Source organism: Myotis myotis, unplaced genomic scaffold, assembly GCF_014108235.1.
Source record: "Myotis myotis isolate mMyoMyo1 unplaced genomic scaffold, mMyoMyo1.p scaffold_m19_p_2, whole genome shotgun sequence".
NCBI lineage: Eukaryota > Metazoa > Chordata > Mammalia > Chiroptera > Vespertilionidae > Myotis > Myotis myotis.
Window position 1 is genome coordinate 5,957,713 of NW_023416324.1, and position 22,186 is coordinate 5,979,898.

At 42.8% G+C, this 22,186-nt stretch overlaps 1 protein-coding gene across 12 annotated transcripts in view; it reads left to right on the forward strand.

Moving 5' to 3' along the window:
• VPS13D (vacuolar protein sorting 13 homolog D) overlaps positions 1-22,186 on the forward strand; it is a 221,325-nt gene that overhangs the window by 66,020 nt on the left and 133,119 nt on the right. For 8 of the 12 annotated variants that reach the window (XR_004973974.1, XM_036348853.1, XM_036348857.1 and 5 more), the window contains 11 exons: positions 1,101-1,313; positions 5,742-6,007; positions 7,136-7,269; positions 9,512-9,667; positions 10,730-10,940; positions 11,449-11,523; positions 11,855-12,061; positions 13,225-13,314; positions 16,209-16,349; positions 18,417-18,539; positions 20,875-20,949. Coding sequence is in view for 11 of the 12 variants with exons in the window: in XM_036348853.1 (XP_036204746.1) it covers positions 1,101-1,313; positions 5,742-6,007; positions 7,136-7,269; positions 9,512-9,667; positions 10,730-10,940; positions 11,449-11,523; positions 11,855-12,061; positions 13,225-13,314; positions 16,209-16,349; positions 18,417-18,539; positions 20,875-20,949 (1,691 nt within the window). In the remaining variant the exon portion in view is untranslated. The remainder of the gene's footprint in view (positions 1-1,100; positions 1,314-5,741; positions 6,008-7,135; positions 7,270-9,511; positions 9,668-10,729; positions 10,941-11,448; positions 11,524-11,854; positions 12,062-13,224; positions 13,315-16,208; positions 16,350-18,416; positions 18,540-20,874; positions 20,950-22,186) is intronic. The other 4 variants (XM_036348854.1, XM_036348860.1, XM_036348855.1 and 1 more) reach the window with 1 other exon arrangement.

Consider the following 22,186-nt stretch of genomic DNA (forward strand, 5'->3'; position numbering starts at 1 on the left):
GTCTGCGTGGTCAGTGTAGACCAGGAATTTGTTGTTAGCAGTGGGGGCCTTTAAGAATGCATTGTGTTTTCACACTCGATCACCTTTCATGTAGATATCTTGACAGCCATGTAAGGTGGTGCAGACATTACTTTTCTCTGGTTTCCAGATAGAGTTTTTGACTAATGTAAGGTTATATGGCTGGAAAAGTGTTCCGATGTTTGAAAACAGGACTTCAGCCTAGTGATTTCCTCACGGAAGCACTTTATATTCTACTTTGTTTTTCCCTTGAAAATCCATCGTGGTCTGTATCTAACTAGCTGGAGTTCCATGCTGATTGTTTTGTTGCAAATTTTTTTGATGACTGGCTATGCCCTTAGTTTTCTCCAGTATCTGTACAGATTGTCGTGATGGTACTGAGTGACTATGAGTTGTCCATTGCAGTTTTCTCTGTTATTAAAAAAAAGTCAGTCCCAAATGCATTTCCTGTTGGTGGGCGAGTTGCGTTATTTTTCTGTAATGAAAGGTATTGTTTGTTCTGGTAGTTTCCATTAAGCTATAGTGTCTGAGGTAAAAATTAAGCAAACTCTGGAGAGAGACTCCTCTAGGCAGGCTAGAAGTTGACAAGTGAAGGACTAAAGGGATCCTCGACATCCCTTGTGGATTATCGCATATACAGCGTGGGGCAAAACAGGTTTACAGTTGTGAGTACTGGAAATAGAGTTTATTCTTGTGTTATTATTTATTAATTATTGTATTATTTTCCATCCGAAAACCTGTAAACCTACTTTTGCCCCACCCTGTATTCAGTCTTCTTAGGCTTGAGATGAGAAATGAGATGAAAATGAACCAAGAATATAATACATGTGTGGTATTGCTGCTCCTCATGAGATTCCTATGGACAAGATCATCTCTTTGGAAATAGAAAGTAAGATGCAGAGCCTAGTGATACTAAGTCCATTTTGAGGAATCTGTTAAAATCAATGAAAGATCTCAGAATAAATGTTATCCTCCTTCATAGAACTTAAGCATACTTATTATTTTTTTTTTTTTTAATTTTGAACTTACATAATTTTGTAAAAGGGAAGAGTTTAACATCTTGTCTGATTTCTTCCTTTTAGATTTGACTTTAAGAAATGTAAACTGCTCTTTGAGAGCTTTTCCAACCAAACCAAATCCGTTAACTTGGTTTCCCATTCCATGATGGCTTTTGACACCCGCTATGCTGGGCAGAAGGCCAGTCCTGGCACGACCAACGTCTTCAGCTGTATCTTTCAGCCCTCCAAGAACAGCAGCACAGCCCAAGGATCCATTCAGATCGAGTTGCATTTCAGGTAGTACATCCAGCCCCTGGTCTGCCTTTCGTCATTGAGATATTTCCTTTTGTGGCCATGGCCATGTTGGCTGTAGAGCAGCAAAGGACCAAGGAATCACTGAAAAGATAAATACATAATGGCACCTCAGTGTGCAATGAAATGTGTATTGACTTAGTATTCCTGTAACCTTGCAGCTTCACTTGTTGGCCAAAAGGTGTCTCTGTTGTTTAAAAAAAGTAATTTAGAGTTACACCAGATTCTTGGAATCAATCTGCTATCGACCAAGGATGTCAAACTCGTGGCTGTGAGTTTGACATGCTTGCTGTAGGCTGTTTTAATATGCAAAGCAACTTGGGGAGGGGGGTGGGTACCATGTTTGTTTAAGGAAAAAGAAAGACTTTTGTCTATAGAGATAACAGAAGGGAAAGTGTTTCTTTTTGTGTGTGCGTATGTGTATTTTTAAAAAATTCTTTATTTAAAGTATTACATATGTCTCCTTTTCCCCCCATTGACCTCTCCCCGGCCACTCCTACCCCCCAACATATGTCCTCACCTCCCTAGTGTCTGTGTCCATCGGTTATGCTTACATGTATGCATTCAAGAACTTTGGTTGATTTCTTACCCCCCCTCCCTCCCTAACCCCCTCCACACCCACACACACGTACCTCCGAGGTTTGATGGTCTGTTCAATGCTTCTCTGTCTCTAGATCTATTTTTGTTCATAAGTTTATGTTGTTCATTATATTCCACAAATGGGTGAGATCATGTTTTGTATATCTTTCTCCGACTGGCTTATTTCACTTAGCGTAAAGCTCTTCATGTCCATCCATGCTGTTGTGAATGGTAAGAGTTCTTTCATTTTTACAGCAGCATAATATTCCATTGTGTAGATGTACCACAGTTTTTTAATGCCCTCATCCGCTGATGGGCACTTAGGCTGTTTCCAAATCTTAACTATTGTAAATTGTGCTGCTATGAACATGGGGGTGCATATATCCTTTCTGATTGGTGTTTCTGATTTCTTTTCATATATCCCTAAGAAGTGGGATCACTGGGTCAAATGGGAGTTCCATTTTTAGTTTTTTGAGGAAACGCCATACTGTCTTCCACAGTGGCTGCACCAGTCTGCATTCCCACCAGCAGTGCACGAGGGTTCCTTTTTCTCCACATCCTCGCCAGCACTTGTTTGTTGATGATAGGGGAAGGTGGTTTTGTCTTGCATTACTGATTACCTCTGCAAGTCTTGCTGACTCACTTTGTCATTAAAAAGCTTTAGCTTTCAACCTAGATTATGTTTTCTTTTTGGTATTATGGGAGGCAATTGTGTCTGTGGAAAGTGTGAATGTTCTGGAATCATACAGATCTGGGGTCAAAAACTCCATTTACACTTTCTAACTATGTGTCCCTAGAGCAAGCTATTTAACCTTTTTGAGCTGCATTTTCCTCTTCTACAGTATAAGACAGAAAAGCACAACTGTACCTGCCTGGCATACTGTTTGGCACAGATGGTGGAAGCCATTATTATTCCTGAGGTAGCTTGTGTTATTTTATAATATACAACAGAAAGATTTGATGACTAAGTGAGCATTGGCCTGAAAACTGAAAAATTAAATCTGACGTAAAGAAATCTCTTCATGCAAATCCAAAAGGAGACCTGTCGCAGCAATATCAATTTCATTCTGTTCGTGCATAATATCATCAGATATGTTGTAAATATAGACCAGTAACGAAAAGGCTGGGTTAAGAGAGAAGAAGTAAGTGAAAATTTCTTGGTTAGGCATAAAAAGAAAAAAAGTCACCAAGATTATCCTTGTATTTATATGTTTAAATATGCATGACACTTCAGTATGCTGTTCAATGAATTCCTCAGGACTGCACTGTTTTTTAGAGAGAGGTTGTGGTCTCTCCATAAGCCTTAGGAAACTAGCAAAGTAGACATTTCAGCTTTTGTATGAACTTTTTAAAAGCTCAGTACTAGGAATGCTAGCTGGCTCTTATTGAGCCTAACATGAGCCAGGCACGCTACCCACCTTTAGTTCCCACAAGTCTGCAAGGTGGGTGACTTTCTTCCCCATTGGACAGATGCAGAGCTAGAAGCATGGAGGGGGTTAGTAACTCTTCTCAGGTCACACAGCTAGTGAGTGAAGTAGTCAGAACTCAAACCTGAGCCACTGATTCAAAGTCCATTTCTTTCCTGATGGTCTGCGGGCGATTGGGCTGATTGTGGTCAGATGACAGGTGGCCGTGCTTTGCAGCTCCTTTGTTTGAAGACAATGTTTATTTGAGCAGGAAGCTTGCATATATTTGGTTCATCTGCAGCAACAGTTTCTTTTTAGGTTTGCTTTAATAGTATTGATCTAATAACGATCTGGCTTCCTAAACTATCAGCTGGCTTTTCAGCCTATCATGTTTTTGATATATAAGCAGCCTTGAAATATTGTTCTATTTATATACTCAAGGTATATAATTTCTTGGAGCCAAATAATGAAGTCTTACCTTGGCTCTTGCAAACAGAGGTGCCATTGTTAGCGAGAGGGTTAACATGTTCTCTTGATTGGAACTTTTGAACGCTTTCTGTGTCTCAAGAAGAATTGCTCTTTTGTTGGGATTTTGTGTGTCAAATATAAATCACTTCACAGTGTTTAAAGGCTTGAAATATTTTCCAGAAAAGGGATCAGACACACTTTGACTTTCCAGTTAGTGCATAGCTCTGACGATCTGTGTTCAAAATGGGGTGGAAAATTTTCACTGAGGGCAACATTTTTTCTCCATTACAAAAGGGTAAAGTGTTTCTGTGAAAAATGCTGTGTCTGTATGAAGGAGACATACATCATTGTGCCTCTTTTCTAGAGGCAGTGAGCCAGGTTTAGGAGAAATATGAGCATAGGGAAGCCAGTCTTCCAGATATCTCCGAATCACTTCTTCCAGAATAAGAGCCCTGTTAGGGCAGAGAACCAGGTACATGCATTAGCTAGAGGCCCAGAACAAAGTTCAACCCAGAAAACGCTGTAGAGATGTCCCCAGCCCACTGTCCTTCTGTGCTACCCGTCTGCCTGCTGCCCCGATGGGCCAGGCCAGGTCTGAGGGTCCTCCTTGACTTTTCACCTCAAATGTAGAATTTGGGGTAAAGGGACTACAGAATGAGTATCTCTCTCCCCCTCACCCCCTCACACCCCCATTCCACTTCTAGGGTGCTTGGGGTCATCCCCACAATAAACGCTATCTTACTTGTCCTCCTGCTCAGGCTAAAAGATCTGGGTTCTCAGGTCAGTTCCAGTAGAGAAACCACCTGGCGCTGGTGTGTAAATGTGTGTCTGTAGAGAAGCGATTCTAGACATCAAGGAAAGAGATCCTCCTTGATCTCCTTGAAACAGCCTTAGGGAAGGGAACTGACTTTTATCAAATAACCTGTTCTGTGCCTCAGAGAAGGTAGGCTGCTCACCCAAGATAACACATCTTGTTAAATGACAGGATTTAAGCCTGTGCCCTTTTTACTGTAGCCTCAGCACTGTTGACATTTTTAGGTCAGATAATTTCTTATTGTGGGTGCTGTTCTGTGCATTGTGAAATGTTTAGCACCATCCCCGGCCTTAACCACAAGATGCCGATAGTAATACCCCCTCCCGCAGTTGTGTCAACCACAAATACCTGCAGACATTGCCAGATGTCTTCTGGAGGACAGTCACCCTTGTTGAGAACCATTGGACTACACTGTACTGTTTTTTATAGCATACTAGTGCCCCGTGCACGGATTCATGCACATTGAAAGTATATTAATTAGAAGGTGGCCGGCTGGGCGGGACTGGGTGAGATGGGCCGGACACGCCCTGGAGCCAACCTCGCACAGTCCCTCCATGGCCAGCTGCACTTGGGGTGGTCCATGACTCAAAGGGCATCTGCAGAATGAGCGGGATCCCTCTGGTAGGTGGGGTCCCTTGGCTTGGCCTGCGGGAATCAGGCTGAAACCGGCTCTCTGACATTCCCCCCCAAGGGGTCCTGGATTGTGAGAGGGCGGTTCTTGGCTGATGCACCTGGAATCAGGCTCCCTCCTCTTTGGTTCTGGGGTGTGTCACCCGAGAACTGCCGCTGCCAAGTCACTGCAGCTTGGCAGCTCCTGCGTTGAGTGTCTGCCCCCCTGGTGGTCAGTGTGCATCACAGCTACCAGTCAGAGCATCTGTCCCCTGGTGGTCATTGCGCATCATAGCTACCGGTCAGACGGTTGCTTAGCCTTTATAGATATAGATTACTTCTTATTAAAAATATGATTAACTTCTGAAAACATACATTTAATGTTTTATTATACCAGTTTTCAGAGTTTATTGATATAGCTGTCAGTGTAGAAAATGCTGGAATACCATCTGCCAAAACTGGGTAATACATTTGTTGGCTAATGAAATGTCATGTTTCTCCTTTCTGATGTCTTTTTTTTGGTCTTCTTTCATGCAGATCTACGAAGGATTCCTCCTGTTTTACGGTCGTTCTCAACAATCTCCGAGTGTTTCTCATATTTGACTGGCTGCTGTTAGTCCATGATTTTCTCCACACTCCCAGTGACATTAAGAAACAAGCTAATGTTACCCCTTCTCGCCACCGGAATTCTAGCAGTGAATCTGCTGTAGTTCCCAAAACTGTGAAGAGTGGAGTAGTTACCAGGCGGTCTTCCCTTCCTGTGTCCACTGAAAAGCACTTGGAGGTCAAGGTCAATGTAACAGGTGAGTATTCATAGGTGTGAGCCACTGCTCTGAGTTTAAATGTTAGGTTCAGTCTGTTGCAGGGTGACTTTCTATTGCCTTTCATTTTTTGACATGAGCACTTATACATTGGAGTCTTTCAAGACCAACAGTAAGCATCAACGTTCCTGACCTCTGTGTGTGGGTGTGAACTACCTGGCCTGAAGTGAAGGCTTCAGGGTCTCTTGTCTCTTTCCTCTGCTCACCTAATGCACATCCCAGCTTGAGTACTACCTGGGCAGTGGTCTTTGCCCCCCCAGTGTTAAAAGTCTGCTTCAATTTTCTGTTTGATCTTTAGGGCCCCAACAGATGTGCCTTACTGAGTTTGGGCAAGTTTGGTATGTGAAAATTTCATTTTATAATAAGTAGGGATTGTTTTCTCTTTACAAAAAGAATATATATTTTTTTACGAATAGATTTATTATGGTTTTTATTAACCATTGAACTCTAGTTCATGAACTCTAGTACATCTGTATGTGTTTGTGTATTTATTGTTTGTGATATTCCCTATGAACTATTCAGTGGGTTGGAAGCAGCTAGCATTTTAAGTGGATTTAGTTTTGAAAGATCACGCTATCCATGGATTTTGATGAAGACACACAGTATATAAAGCAAAGTAAATTTGCCATGTACACATGAGTAGGAAACTGCAGGCACTGATTTCAAAAATCTCTACACTGGATTGTTCTTCATTCTTTGAAAACAACTTGAACGGCTACATAGATGATATAGTGTCCAGTGCTGCCTGCCCAGCGTTCCTATCTGAATCTACTTCCTGGGATTTTAAAGCAGGTCATCGGTTGGAGGAGGGATGATTCCCTGAGCTTCTGAATATGTTAGTCCTCCCAGGAGACCTAGATTAAAAACACGCTCTAAAGAGAGAAACTGCACTGCAGTTTCTTCCGCCTGGGCAGGCTCTGCTGGCTCAGCTGTGCCTGGCCAGGTGCACAGAATTGTCCACGGTGACCGTGAAGGAGAGAGAAGGTGGACACCCTGCAGCACAGGTCTGACGGTCACGTCCCTCCCAGTGGCCACGTGCTGCCTAGTTCCCGGCAGCCTGGTGCTTCCCAGCCTCCCACTTGGGCGTGGTTAACGCTGCTCTCCTTGCAGGTACAGAGTTTGTGGTCGTGGAAGATGTGTCCTGCTTCGACACCAACGCCATTATTCTCAAAGGCACCACAGTGCTTACCTACAAGCCCCGATTTGTGGATCGCCCCTTTTCAGGAAGTTTGTTTGGTATCGAGGTAAGAAGCTTATGAGTTGATCGAAAGACTGCATGTTTGGCTCAAGAGAAGAGCAGCTGGAAGAGACTTTGACCTCCTAAGCTTTCATTAGGAGAAATAATTAGCAGAACTGGAGGATCCCTCCCCTCATTTTGTTTCCTCCTCAAAGCTACCAGCTTACTCTGATGTGTGAATTGAGTCCTCCAGTGTCAGGCCGTGTATGAGAGGAGGGACTTTACCTCCTTCTTACACCCTCCTTCCTCAGAACGTCAGGCTCCCCAGTACCGGCCGGGCTCCCTGCTGTGTCCTCTGGTTCTGCAGGCCTAGTCCTTGGCACCTTCGTGAAGGTGGGGAAGTGGCCCTCATTTCCCCTGCATCCCTTCCCCACAGTGACTGCTTGTCTCTATGAAGACGAGGGCTTTGGGGTCATGGAAACATAGTTATAAAAGGTGTGAAGAGTTTCGTGTATTATCCTTTTAGGAATATCTGATCTATAAAAGGGCAGCTCCGGAGAGTCATGCATTACCTAAAGGAGTGAATAGTGCTGCCCAGACCCTGGTTTAATCTCCTTAACGAGATATGCATTGAAGTGGCCTCTGTAGCCTGGAAATTATATTGTACAATATTAAATAAAAATGCTTTCCTCTTTGTAAGCCAGGGCTCGTGGAGAGAGAGGGAAATGAGGCAGATTATTATCTCTATTAAAAGTTCTTCATTCCCTGATCTCGGCTAACATTCCTCATGTTATAAGTGCTACAATGTTGGGTCAGAGTTACTCATCATCTCCTTTCCTTTCACGACTGAACTTTCCATGCCCTATTCTTTCCAGTGATATCGTTCAGAAGTTGATGAGCAAAACTTACTTTCACTGTCAACCGCATATGGTGCTTCCCCCCCCCTCTGGTCAGATATAGCTGATTAAAACCTGTAGAGATTTCACTTCTTGACCACTTGTTTTCTCTCCTGTAAAGAAACCTCAGTTTGAGAGGAAGGATTTACATGCTTGTGTGATGTGAGTTGATCATGAAATTGCAATTCATCTGCTTTCTAAGCCACCACAATGCCAGCTTTGAATGGAAACTCTTGGTGATTGATTAATGAGCTGTTAGGTACAATTGGGTTTTGTGTAGCAGAAGCCCCTGGAGAAAAAGGGAAAATGCAACTCTCCTGCTCCAGAGCCTTAGAACAACTGCACGGTACAGTATTTGAGCTTCCTGGAAACTGCTTGCCGTCTTGTTCTCTAGGCAGCATGGTGGAATCTGAGCTGTGAGCCTGCTTGGTACAGTGTCGCACTTAGAAAGAAAGCAAAGTGCGTTAATTTTACATATAGCAAAGGACCCCGGTGTCAGACCTGTTTTTCAGTAGCACTAAGAAATGTCAGAAAAGCGCAGGGGAAGGAGCAAGGGAAACCAACATGAATGCTTTCCTCTTCTGTACTTTTCCTGAGTGTGCAGAATAATTTGATCTTAGAATAGGAGTCCTCCCTCCCTTCTCTTCTTTCTCCCCAGAAATAAAATATATTTTAAAGCTTTTTAATAGAACATTTCAAACATGTACAAAGGAAACAATAATATAATGGACCACTATGTAGCTGTTACCCAGCTTCAGTAATCAATGTAGTTATTTTTAACTATGAACGCAACAACTATAGTATATAAAATTGGGGCAGGGGAGGGAAAAACACCTATCCCTCCACAAATAATCTCTTGATATTTCATTGTGTTTCTTTCCTTAAAGTCATGGTGTAATCATTATTTATTGGGCTGCATTTTCACATAACCTATGTTGTGACTATCTTCCTGTATTCCATATGCTCTTTTTAACTGTCACTTTAAGTGGCTGCAGAATATTCCATTGAGTAGCTATGCATATTGAGTGATTAAACCTTGACTGCTCTTTTTAAATTTATTATTATTATTTTTTAACCTTGATTGCTCTTAATTGTTTTTATTAGCTATTAAATAATGGTTCAGTGAATTTTTCTATATTTTGCATTATTTCCTTCGGCTAGTTCCTAGAAAAAAGTAGGGTGGTTGGCTTAAAAGGTGTGAGAGTTTTAAGTCTTTTGTTATGTGTTGCTAAACTGCCTTTCACATGAACCGCTGAACATGCTGTGGGCAGTCGGGAAGTACCAGCCTCACTCCTCACAGTATTTCAGCAGTTGTCATGGGTGTTGCTTCTGAGCTCGTCTCTTTTTCAGCTGATGGTCAGGCTCTTTCTAAATCAGACATTAATTCTTAGCATATTATATTTCATTCTCTAGGTGTTTTCGTGCCGACTGGGGAATGAACATGATACGGCTCTTTCAATTGTTGATCCAGTACAAATTCAGGTGGAGCTGGTGGGGAATTCTTCTTATCAGAACAGCTCAGGACTGATGGATGCGTTCAACAGCACAGATTTCCCACCGATCCTGGAGGTAATGATGAACACCTGTGACATGTTGCTGCACTCTCACACACTTGCCTGAGCTGGGACTATATGCCTCTGCTGGGCCCAACAACATTTTAGGTCCTTCAGCAACAAAATACAAATAACATCATCTCTGTCCTAAGATCTTGCTGTCTTGTGGAGGATGTAAGACCTTTTAATTGTCTAGTGTAACCTTGAAGTTCTATAAAGGTTTATGGAAAGCACAACTCCACACAGGTAGGACTGTTGGTTGTGAGTGGAACTCCAGGTCAGGTGAGTCTGAGAGGAGGGGAGGGTATATAGGCAGAGAGGGAGAACATTCCATGTTAGGAAGCCCTGAGGTCAGGGGTGCACATGGCTCAGCAAACGTGAGACAGACAAGTCTCGCTAGAACAAGGAGGCATGTAGGGAACTGAGGAGGAGGAGGATGTATGGTGAAGCAGGGAGGGCGAGGCCTGGCAAGGAAGGCCTAAGAATTTGATGTTTTATTTCTTTGGTGGAGGGGGAATAGGAGCCTGAAAGAGAAAAGCAATTCTGATGTTCAGTCTTTAAAAAAATTAAAAATAAGTAAATAAAGCATCATACACAGACATTTGAACAGTCATCCGATTTTTAAAGTGGGCTGGTGTCTGTATGGCTTTTACTAGTGTTGACTGTATTGCTAATCTCTGAGGAAGACCAGAGGTTTAGGAAATATTCATGTGGAACTTGAATCATTTTAGGTTCTGTTTAAATAAAGAAAAGATACTTTGGTTGGTCATTTTGTTTCAGAGATTTTAAAAAAATAGATCAAAGCAAAATGGACTAACAAAATGTTGCTAATAGGTGATCTTATCTCCCCTACAGCCAATCTTTGATCCTCTGCTTTAATGATTAATGTTCTTTTATGAAAGTCATCCTACGCCTTCCTTCATGGCTATTAGTGCTTAATATAGTGAGCTTTCCAGTTTTCAAAATGAGAAATGTAGTGTCTTTTGGACCTCTGAAACTTGAATTAGGAAATTGTATCTGTAAGAGGTGTAGATGCAAAATGAAACTTTAAAACCTGCCACCGTTTTCATTTTGACAGATTCAGTTACAAGCCCTGGATATCAGACTCTCCTATAATGATGTTCAGCTGTTTCTTGCTATTGCAAAATCCATCCCTGAGCAAGCTAATACTGCAGTGCCCGACACGGTGGCCTCGGAGGCCAGTTCCGTGAGCAGTGGCCTTTCTGGTGCGACTCGAGTTGGAGAGGAAATCAGAGAAGGGACAAGACATACCTTAGATCCTGTCTTGGGTAGGTGTTTAACTTTAAACCCACTTAGTCTTTCTAATAACTTTCCTTCTGTTTACTTTTAAGATTTTCTTTTAACACACCTTAATTGTTCAGAGTATAATTGTATGTCATTAAGTATAATTGGGAGCCTAAATATGCTTCTCTATTTTTTAAAAATTTTAACACCCCAAACCAACTGTTCTAGCCTATCTGTGTTTCCTTTTGCAGTATTCTCTGGAGTTATATGGCAAATGCTAAGGTTTGGTTTTAAGCTTTGAGTTTTCTTTCAAAGTTATGTAGATAATACTAAGTTTCAGTTTTAAACTTTTAAAGACACAATCAATATACAGAAAAAGGCTCCTATAATTTTCAGGGTACATATGACAAAAGTCTTTAATTAGGAGGCCATTTTTGCCTAGAGAAATGAAATGTTTTAGTCACCAGTTTCTGTATTTTTTCTTTTTCCTTAAATTAGTCTATGGATTAATTAACAAAGATATTAATAAAAATCCTGTACCCCTTTTTCTAGAGTTACAGCTGGCTCGACTGCAGGAGCTGGGATTCAGCATGGACGATTGTCGCAAGGCTCTTTTGGTGTGCCAAGGTAATTAATGTGTCTCCATAACTCCGCTTTCTCTTTCTCTCTTCTTTCCTCTCCTTCAACGGATGTCATAGTAGAGGAAAGATGGCTTTAATACATAAAAGGTGTAATAAAATGAGTGGAAGACATGCAACAAAGAGGGCCTTGTTATATGCTTAAAAGCAGAATTCCTATTATTATGCAATTTTTTCTTTTTTATGTCTAAGAATACAGTTGGATCAAGGTTCTCTTGGGTTGTCCAGTAAGTCCCCATACACTTTCTCTACTTCCTCTGTGAGTTGCTTGAGTCGCTGTGGGAACTGGTTGAACTGATCCCCTTTTAATTTCTTTGCAGGCCAGTTAAAAAAGGCAGCAAGTTGGTTGTTTAAGAATGCTGAACCTTTGAAGTCTCTTTCCCTGGCCTCTAATAGCCAAGAGAGCCAGGGGGCCGCACCAGCTCAGTTGATCTCGGGCGTGGAGATTAAGGCTGAGAGTGTGTGCATCTGCTTCATCGATGACTGCATGGACCGTGACGTTCCGCTTGCCGAGCTCACCTTTTCCCGTGAGTGTTCTCCTGGTTTCCAGACTCATCTTGAAGATTTCCCGTGATTGCTGAATTATTTGGGGCCTTTTTGTGTTATTCATGCCCTCTACTTAGTAGTATGGATGGATATTTAGATAATGGTTTTACATATGTTCTTCATCATTTGTATTTTAAAGAAATGTGTATTTATTTGCCATATGTGGCCTTCAGCCTATAGCTGTGGAATAATCAAAATTGTCATTGACAAAATTTCTGTTATATTAACAGCTCTAACTAAATAATTCCTGATCTCTCCACCTTATTTTTTAATGTATCTGAATACTGTAGTGATTGTAGTGTATTAAAGGCATTTAGAATGCTCCTGCTCTAAATATCTTTTGAAAATAAAAAACACAGTCCTAGTAGAGTCCCCTTCATAGGGCAGGGAAGAGGTGAAGTTTGTACAGGGACTAAGGTAGAAGTGCGTTAGCCTAAGTCCCGCCATTGTAAACTGTGTTCCATTCGGCTGCTGCAGAGAGTAAAGGAACCTCTCCCTGCTGTGTTTACTTTTAATTTTCCATTGTTTTGATCTTGCTAGCCGCTATTCCCTTCAAAGAAAATTGGTTCCGGGGATTTAACTTGACCTTTTGCCCGTTGTAGAGGTTTTCCTTTTCCTGTGCTTCTGGGCACTTACAAGGGCCACGTGATTAAAACTAGCAACTGGGACTTGGACTGTTTCCATGAGTATCTTTTCTGCAGAGCGCCATTATTCCTTATTTTTCTATGGTAATCTTAAAAATTTGAGCTAATATTTATCAGGACATGACTGCTCCTATCACTGTACCTTCTTGTAAGATACTCAGTTAGAAATGTTTTTATGTCCCTACAGGCTTCAAATACACCTGGGTGCTGGGCCTGGGTCTGGTACTGGAGGGAGACAAAGGAGGCATTGACTTCAGTCACAACCTTTAAAGGGTGCCCAAAACTCAGTAATGAAGAGAAATGGTATTTTAATGCAGTATTTTAAAAATCAGAAACCATGCAAAGAACTCCGCGATGAACAAAGTATCAGATTTTTATGTGCTTTCTTGTGAGATCATCAGTCTTAGCTGTAACTAACATCTCTCTAAAGGGCTTTGTCTGCAAAAGAAAGTTTTGGTTGTTCCGCTGTGGCTCTGCAGTGAGCGTTGCTTTTGTTGCAGGTCTGAATTTTCTTCAGCGCATAAGAACCAGCCCCGAAGGCCACGCCCACTTCACCCTTTCTGGAGATTATTACAACCGGGCTCTGTCAGGTCAGTGTAAGCAGAGGTGATTGTGGGACTTCACACTAATATTTGCCTGGACCTATTTCTACATAAATTTTACATGAGGGGAACGGGGGTGGGCCAGGGCAGGGAAAGATAAAAAAACAAGTGACTACATAAGCACAAAAGATAGAGGTTTTTCCTTTTTCTAATTCAACTGAATTATTTAAAAAGGTGTTGTGATTAGTTAAGTCTTTTTGACCCTGAAGTTTGACGTATTCTAGAACATGAAATTGCTCAATAGTGAAGGATCATTTGGCTGGCCCGGATAGTAGCTAAATTTCCAAGGAGATTTATGGCCATAATCATTTTAAATTTCAAGCCTCCTCACTCCCTGCTGGACTTGTTTGTTTTATTAGAAGAGAACTGAGTCAGTGATCGTGTCTAATCTGCCATAGCTACTCCCTAAAGTAAAGCACAGTTCATCAGAGCAGTCTCTCTCTTTCTGGGGTCAGAAAGCCCGCATATCCTGCAATGCATTTCCAGGGTCTTTCCTTCCACGGAGGGACCAAGCTAAGGGCCTAGATCAGTGGTTCTCAACCTTCCTAATGCCGGGACCCTTTAATGCAGTTCCTCATGTTGTGGTGACCCCCAATGTCATTGTTAGAAATTGAACATAATTAAAGCATAGTGATTAATCACAAAAACAGTGTGTAAAATTGTATATGTGTTTTCCGATGGTCTTAGGCGACCCCTGTGAAAGGGTCGTTCGACCCCCAAAGCGGGGTGGCGACCCACAGGTTGAGAACCGCTGGCCTACACGGATCGACATTCAGGAATCGTCCTGCACCAGGGCCGAGCGGGTTGGGCTGGGAAATTCTTTACCTTCAGAGAGTTTTTAGTAGCGGTGGACCAAGTAAACAGAGGGTGCCGTGCAGGCTGAGCTTCGGTGAGGGGTTGCTCCGTTTGCTCTCAATGGAAAATTGAGCCTCCGTGTGTTGCGCTGCTGCTGTGTTCTAGAGCAGCGGTCGCCAGCCTTTTGGACCTCACGGACCATTAGTGGTCTATGGACCACCAGTTGGCGACCGCTGCTCCAAAGGTTTCCTTAAACCAGCGGTCGCCAACCTTTCAGACCTCACCGACCACCAGTGGTCCATGGACCACCAGTTGGCGACCCCTATTCTAGAGCCTGACTCATTTAATTCTCTGTTAGTTAACGTTTTCCTTTCCGTTTCAAATTCACTCAGAGTAACAATCATTTCCTAATTGTTCAAAATGTTTTAACTGGAGAACAATGGCCCAAGTCTTGCTATTTGAGAGAAACTCTTACAGGGCATATGGTAGCTATTTTTCTGGGAATCATTTGTTTTTTGAGAGTAAATATGGCTTACTTTTAAAGTTGTATGAACACAGGCAGGTCACTAAGTGTGCTGACGGTGGGATTTATATTAGTAAATCAGCTCACCTGTGGCTGATTGAGTATATTTAGAACTGTTAAAAATTAACTGGCCTTGAGAAGTATCACAGTGTGATACCATTTTTCTCACCCACCAGCCTGGCAAAAATTAAATGTGACACTATTAAATATTAGTGACGACATGAGCCATAGAACTCTTATTTCCTGCTGCTAGAAGTGTAAATTGGTGCAACCGCTTTGGAAAATAATATGTCATGACCTAGTCAAGTTGAGTGTAAGCATCCCAACAGCCCAAGATTATGCTGCCTCTAGGTCTGTGCTCGGGGAGTCTCTTGACTGTGTGTCCCAGAAAATGAGCACAGTCGGCTGATAGCCCTGGGCTTCCTAACAGCAATGAAACGAGTCCATGCCTATCTTTCAGCGGTAGAACGGATAGATTATACGGCATAGTCCTAAATGGATTACAGTTCAGTGGTGAGAACAAATGTATCACAGCTACGCGGCATCAGTATGAGTGAATCTCAAAGATATGTTGTTAAGCAAAATAGAAACTTGCAAAAGAATACATGCAGTCGGCTTCTATTTAAGTAAAGATCCCCAACAGGACAGACTAATCAGTATGCCCTTGAGAAATGCATCCATGTGTGGTGGAACTGTAACGAAGAGCAAGGAAGTGATTGGAAACCCAAGAGCACGGTCACTGGAGTTGCATGGGAGAGGGTTGGGGAGAAGGGGGCGGAGGTGGGGCCTAGCACTCGCGCTTCACAGGCACTCGTGGTTTTCTAGTTCTTAAAGCCGAATAGTGCGCGCATGAGTATTGCAGTAATTTTATTCTTTAAACCAGGGTCCTCAAACTTTTTACACAGGGGCCCGTTCACTGTCCCTCGGACCGTTGGAGGGCCGGACTATAGTTTAAAAAAAAACTATGAACAAATTCCTACGCACACTGCACATATCTTATTTTGAAGTAAAAAAACAAAACGGGAACAAATACAATATTTGTATTTGCATGTGGCCCGCGGGCCGCAGTTTGAGGACCCCTGCTTTAAACTATACATATATGTGGTTTATACGCCTTTGTACATATGACATTTTAAGTTAAAAAATTGGAAAATCTTAATGGATTTACAAGTATACCTATCTCTTTAACCAATGGTTTCATGATGTAAGCAAGGGAATCAAATTTAATAGTTACATTAACAGCGATGCTACTTTTCGGAGACTCCGTTTTTATCTTGAGAGGATCAAAAACAGGCTCTGCCTGCCCTTTAAGGGGAGAGGCACATCGCCTCCACCCCTGGAAGACCGTGGTCAGCACAGACATGCTTTTCTACTTATATCCCCTCCATAGCACAGGCATCTGTAGGGCGACCTGTGGCTAAAGATGGTGCTTTCATTGTGAAATTAAATTGGAAATAGAAAGCTATTAAGCTACAGCCTGTCCTTGCTGAGCATTTGTGAGCAGTGTCCCCTATAAACTCTTAGTATCTGCTGAACAGATGTCTGATTTCCTGTTCTCTCTCAGGCTGGGAGCCATTTCTTGAGCCCTGGCCGTGCACTGTATCCTGGCAACAGCAGGCAGCTAGTCGTCTCCATCCTCCTCGGCTGAAGCTGGAAGCCAAGGCTAAAACCCGTTTGGACGTCAATATCACTTCAGTACTAATTGGTGAGTGGAAAGTTGTCTTCAGAAGGTTGGTACATTTCTGTACATAGGTCTCTTGTCTGGAAGACTGTTAATCCTGGTTTAGCAAATACTTGGGCCTGTACAAGACATCACTTAGGCATCGTGGCTCTTTCCTGAAAACCCCTAACCTAGCCTCAGGATTCTTCTCAACCCAGTGCTCCAGAGTTAGCATCCCAATTAATGCGATCAGCGATCAAACAAGAGCTTAGCCTGCTTAGGAAACATGAATGTTCATGCTGAACTTCCTCCTCATCATGCTTGGTCACTGGGGTGTAGAAGTGGCTTTAGATTCACTTCTCTCCGGCAATTCACTGAATAATTCTTAAAAGGTATAATTTTGACCTTGTCTTTATAGCAGGATAAGTTGACTATATTGTCTCCCATCAGGTATCATGTCATTTTGTAAAAGAGTTGCCAAGCTAATGGTGTATGCTCTGAGAGTTTCTTTGACAACATGGAAGTGTACATTCCTGGATTCAGTGTCGTGAATCAGAACCACTCTATGCTTGTATTTATATCATGGAAACTCATACATGATTATTTATCGTACAACTCACACTTTTGGAATTACTGATCTAGCGATCTGATTTGTGGGGACAACTGTAGTTATCTCTGAGTGATAGATAACACACACACTGTTGCAAATCTGTGAACTTTCTTCAGTGTGTGTGGTGTATTGAGGCTCTCAGAATGTCCATTGGCTTATTCTATGTCAGTAAGATGGAGAGAATGCATAGTGAAATAAGACCATAAGTGTAATGATCCTCAAATTTTAAAATCATTGTTTTACATGATCAGATTTCATTCACTAATTTGCCTGGATATTATTACCTATGTAACAGTAAATTGATCTCATGATCCTCCTATACTATTTTATTTCGCTTCTTATGTTATTTCTTTTACTACAGGCCTGGTACATGAAATTTGTGCAGAGGGTGGGAGGGGTGGGGGGGTCTCTCAGCCCAGCCTGCACCCTCTCGCAATCTGGGACCTCTTGGGGGATGTCTGACTGCCGGTTTAGGCCCCATCCCGCAGGGATCCCTGAGGCCTAAACCGGCAGTCGGACATCCCTCTCACAATCCAGGACTGCTAGCTCCTAACCGCTCGCCTGCCTGCCTGATCACCCCTAACCACTCTGCCTGCCTGCTTGATTGCCCCTAACCACTTGCCTGACTGCCTCATCACTCCTAACCATTCTGCCTGCCTGCCTCATCGCCCCTAACCCCTCTGCCTGCCTGCCTGATGGCCCCTAACCACTCTGCCTATTCTAGGAAGTATATCTTAATTAGTATAAAAGGTCTTTATTTGGGTGCGGTACATTATTGTTAACCTGCTCTCCTCGTTGTAATTCTCCTCTCAAAAGAGTGAAAAAAACAGCTGGAGGACTGTCAGGTGGATTACAGCCTCTTGAATTTAGTGGTTTTCTAACAGCCTCCAAATTGGTCTTTTTTAAATTTTATCTCTAAACCCTGTCACTTAGCATGGGATCCCATGCTCCACACACACTAAATCATCTTTGCTTTGTCCTTACCCCAGCATGTTGTGCCGAAGTCACGTTGAAATATTTAATGTTCACTGATTGTACCATGTACTTTCATGTTGAAGCCTTTGCATATGCTGTTCTCTGTGCCTGGAGTGTGCCTGTATCCTAATCCCATCGGTAAACTGTAATTTCTACTCATTCTTTTAGACCTAGAACAAAGATGTCCAACCCCCGGCCCAAAATTCCCATGTGTGGCCCTCCACTTCTCCCAAAGCAGACGAAATCTTCCCGTTCTGTGCTCCCTCAGAATTTCACTCTTATCTTTGTTCTAGTTCCTCTCACATTGTGGTATTGTTTTGTGGTAATTAATGGTTGTTTTGTTAACATTGGTTTCTTCCAGTGGAGAATGAGGTTCTCCAGGGGACAGACTTGCTCGGAATCTACAGGTTGCCCAGCATGTAGTGAGGCGTCCCATGGAAGCTTGTTTTGCTGAATTGACATTATCTGACTTGAACCTTTCATATTTTCTACTTCTGTTCTGAATGTCTTTGGGGAATATTTTCTAGATCAGTATGTGAGTACCAAGGAATCATGGATGGCAGATTACTGTAAAGAGGACAAGGAAATAGACTCAACTACAACAGAAGACTGGATGGGCTCTTCAGTGGATCCTCCCTGCTTTGGACAAAGTAAGGGTTTTCTCTACAAATATCTAACTGTCACTGTTGACCTACAGACCCATGTTTCATTGAAAACTCCAAAATCAGTTTCAGTGGAAAAACCAACAGGAAATTCTGACTGTCTTCTACAGTTCTGTTTTAGTCTTTGTGAGAGACATTTTTCTGGCGCAAAATACTCAACTTTTAATATGCGCTCCAGTCTCACCTTTGTGGGAGAGAGGACCTACAATATACGGGTCCTCAATTCTGGCAACGTGGCACAGACAGGTGCCCTGGAAGTGCATCGAGACCAGCCATTGCTCAGTTTGGGTTTTACTCAGCCAAACATTCCTGTGGGTGGAACTTTTTGACTAGTTTTTTAAAAACATCTTTTCAGTCTTCTAAATCTAGAGACTGGCTATTTTCTTGAAGAGAGGGAGGGCAGGTTATCCCATGTGGAAAAAACTGTTAGGGGGGCCCTGTATTGTTCATAACATATAAAAGATTTGAATGCCCAGCCGCTTGAAGAGGGAGGAGTCAGTTTGTTCTCTGTTAACGATGTTTTCTTTCCTTATTTAATGCTTCACCATGGAGCTCTGATTGCCTCGGAGCTGGGGAGATTGTGATGGCCAACTGCACGGTTCTTAGTTGTTCCACAGCCATTGTCATTCAAATTCAGCTCAGCCCCAGCTCTTTGAGTGTGGTTTCTTTGGGAGTCTTGGCTGGACTTCACATAGCTCATGAATACATAAATATTCCATCTGGTCTGCAAACGTGTCACGGGGAGATGGATTTTCGTAGTGTATGAAGTATTTGAACTTGTCCGTCTCTCCTCAGGACGTTTAAATGGACTGTCTCTCTGCCTTGTACTTCTAGAGCGAGGGGCAGGAAATGTCAGCTCTGCTTGCTCTCTGTTCCCAGGCTGTTGCTTCTGAGACTCAAGGTCATTGCTTCGGAGCCAGGGCTTTTCAGATACCATCAGCTCAATGTGGGCTCCTCCCCTAACCTTCCCCATTTGTGTGTCAACAGAATGTGACATAGAATTCTACCAAGAGGACTGAATAATCTTCTGTAATATGTCTTGTGTCTTAGGGAGCGTGTGTTTCTAAAAGCATTCACACAGGAGGATCTTAAATCCAGTCAGTGCAAACACCAGGAAGGCCCAGTCTTTAGGATTCTAGCGAAGGGTTTTCTTTTGTCCCTCTCCTCTCTGCCTTTTTAAAAAAAGAAAGAAAAAAAGTTCTCCTCTTTCTTTAAAGTTAATAAGCTGCCTTATCTATGTTAAATGCCTCTGCTAAATTAAAGCCGGATTTTATTTACTTATAGATTTTTATGGTTACTTAGGTTTATAAAGGTGTAATATTTCTTTTTAATTAGACGTAACTGAATATACCTAAATTTCCAAACCTCTTTTCTGACTGGAAATTCCTGGGTGGCAGTAAATCAAACGGGATTGTATTCTGTTTTAGACCTACTGAGGTAGTTGTTGGGCATTGGTTCCGAAAGTCATTCGGTTTGAACCTTGCTGAACTGACCACAGACTTTCAGGTCTTATTCATGACTATTTAGTCACATTCCCCCAAGATTTGTACATTTTATTCCGGGCAGTTTCAATGGGAGCCCTTGGAATAATGTGAAATTCAGCCCAAGGGACCTGCTGACTTCCCACTGTTTCTTTAGCAGGGGAAAGAAAATAGCCTCATTTCTGACATAATTGTTGGCTTTGTTCAGTAAGGGCTGAGATTCTGCAGGTAAACCTGGATGGCATGGCACCTTATTGAACTGACTAGTTTTGTATTCCAAAGACATTGGATGGAAATACCAAATATAAATATTCTAAACACGTCCATGTTTAATTTATAATGTAAATAATACTTTGAGGTAATGCCTTAGTAAAGACGGTGAAAACTGAAGCACAGACGGGCTCTTCGCCTGGAGTGTGGAGACCCCAGAGGATTAGCATCCTGCTGCTTCTGCTTCTGCCAGCGGAACGAGCACCTCCCCTAGCTGGTAGCGGAGTGTTGGTGACTTTTCTCTGCCATCTAAGAACATGGGGCTTTAAGTTAAAAATCCTCAAAAGGCTTGCCATTCTGTTCAAAAGAATGTTGAATACATTTTCTTTCCCCAACTGAGGAAAAAAAGGCGCTTGCTTCTTTGACAATGCCTCCATAATAAATGCCGGCGGAAAACCGTCCTGCTCACGCTGTCGGGTACCTTCATAGCTCTTAGACATCACTGAGGGGAATGATCGTACTGGTGCATGGTGCTTGCTGTCTCTGTAATGTACTCTGTGCTTACGCTTTGGAGGTGAGTCTTATTCACTGTGTTTTTTCTTACTTCTAACTTTGTCTCTCCTGTCTACCAGGCCTCCCCCTTGTCTACCTTAGAACTAGGAGTACAGCCAGTCTGACTAACCTAGAGCACCAGATGTATGCTAGAGGTACAGTACAGCCAAGCGAGGGCTTGCTTTATTTTCCTGTTTTACCGTAAGAACTGCCATGTCCATCAGTGTTCTGTGAATGGGGGCATGCCACGTTTTGAGTACTTTGGTTTAGTAGCAGGAAAGAGATTTCCAACGAATGAACAGAGATGCCTTCTATCAGAAGGAAGCGATGGGCTGGCGTATGCTGTCTCTTGCATTTGCCTTAACCCTCGGTGGAAACGGTAAAACTCCACCGTGTGGGGTGCAGACATACCCCGGTCAGTGAGGTGGTTTCTCCGACTGAAAAGCAAGTAAGTCGAAGAAGCCCAGCCTCCACCTCGCAGTGCTGCTAGTCTGGGTTTCGTACTCAGTGCACATTTAACCGGGAACGCAAGGGGCTCTGCTGGTCGGGAATAGAGCTAAGGAAATACTGCCCTTAGACACAAGCCTCAACTTCTGTAGCTGTGGCTCGAGCTGCTTAGGAGATAGAAAAGCAAATGTCCTTCTAACTCTGACCATGTAAGGTTCCTTGGGAATTTGTCTGGTCAGTGATATGATAGAATACACCACAAACATGCAGGGAGTGGCATCCCGGATGTGCATGTAATCGGAATGATTTGTGTGTGTACTTGGCTAACAGCGGGTCTTGCCTGGGCCATGACATCTTTTGTAGAAAAAGGTCTTTGAGTTTCCTCTGCCAGGAGTTCAGAGCAGGGATAGTAGTCCGCGGGGTAGTACTGTGGGTTTTTCTGAAAGGTTTCACTGAGGTGGGTGCTTAGGGGATGGCTCACAAAGAGCCCATGGAGCCTTCATTTACTCAGGGATTTTACCCTAAGCTTTCCTCCGTCTGCTACTTCATGTTTCAGGGTAAGCAGAGTATTTATCCAGTTCAGCTGATGAGGCCAGAGAGCCTCAGAAAGATTAAGTACTTGGCCTTCACTCACCTGACCAGCTAGTAGCAGGCCTGGGACGTTAATCTATTTCTTATGATTTACAAAGCAGGTCCTATGTGACAGGCTGAGCTGCTTCTGTAGCATGGAAACCCGCATGGTTTATAATGGCCAAATTACTCTGTGACATGGGCCCAAAGGGGTAGAAATGTCTCAGCTGGAGCCACTTGACGCTGAAGTTGGACGGGAGGAGCTTCAGGTTCTCGGAGCCCGTGAAGAAGTTAGGTCTGGTCACTGGAGGCAGAGTTTCTGAGGCCACCAGGGAACACGGTGCTCTTTTTTTTTTTTTTAATATATTTTATTGA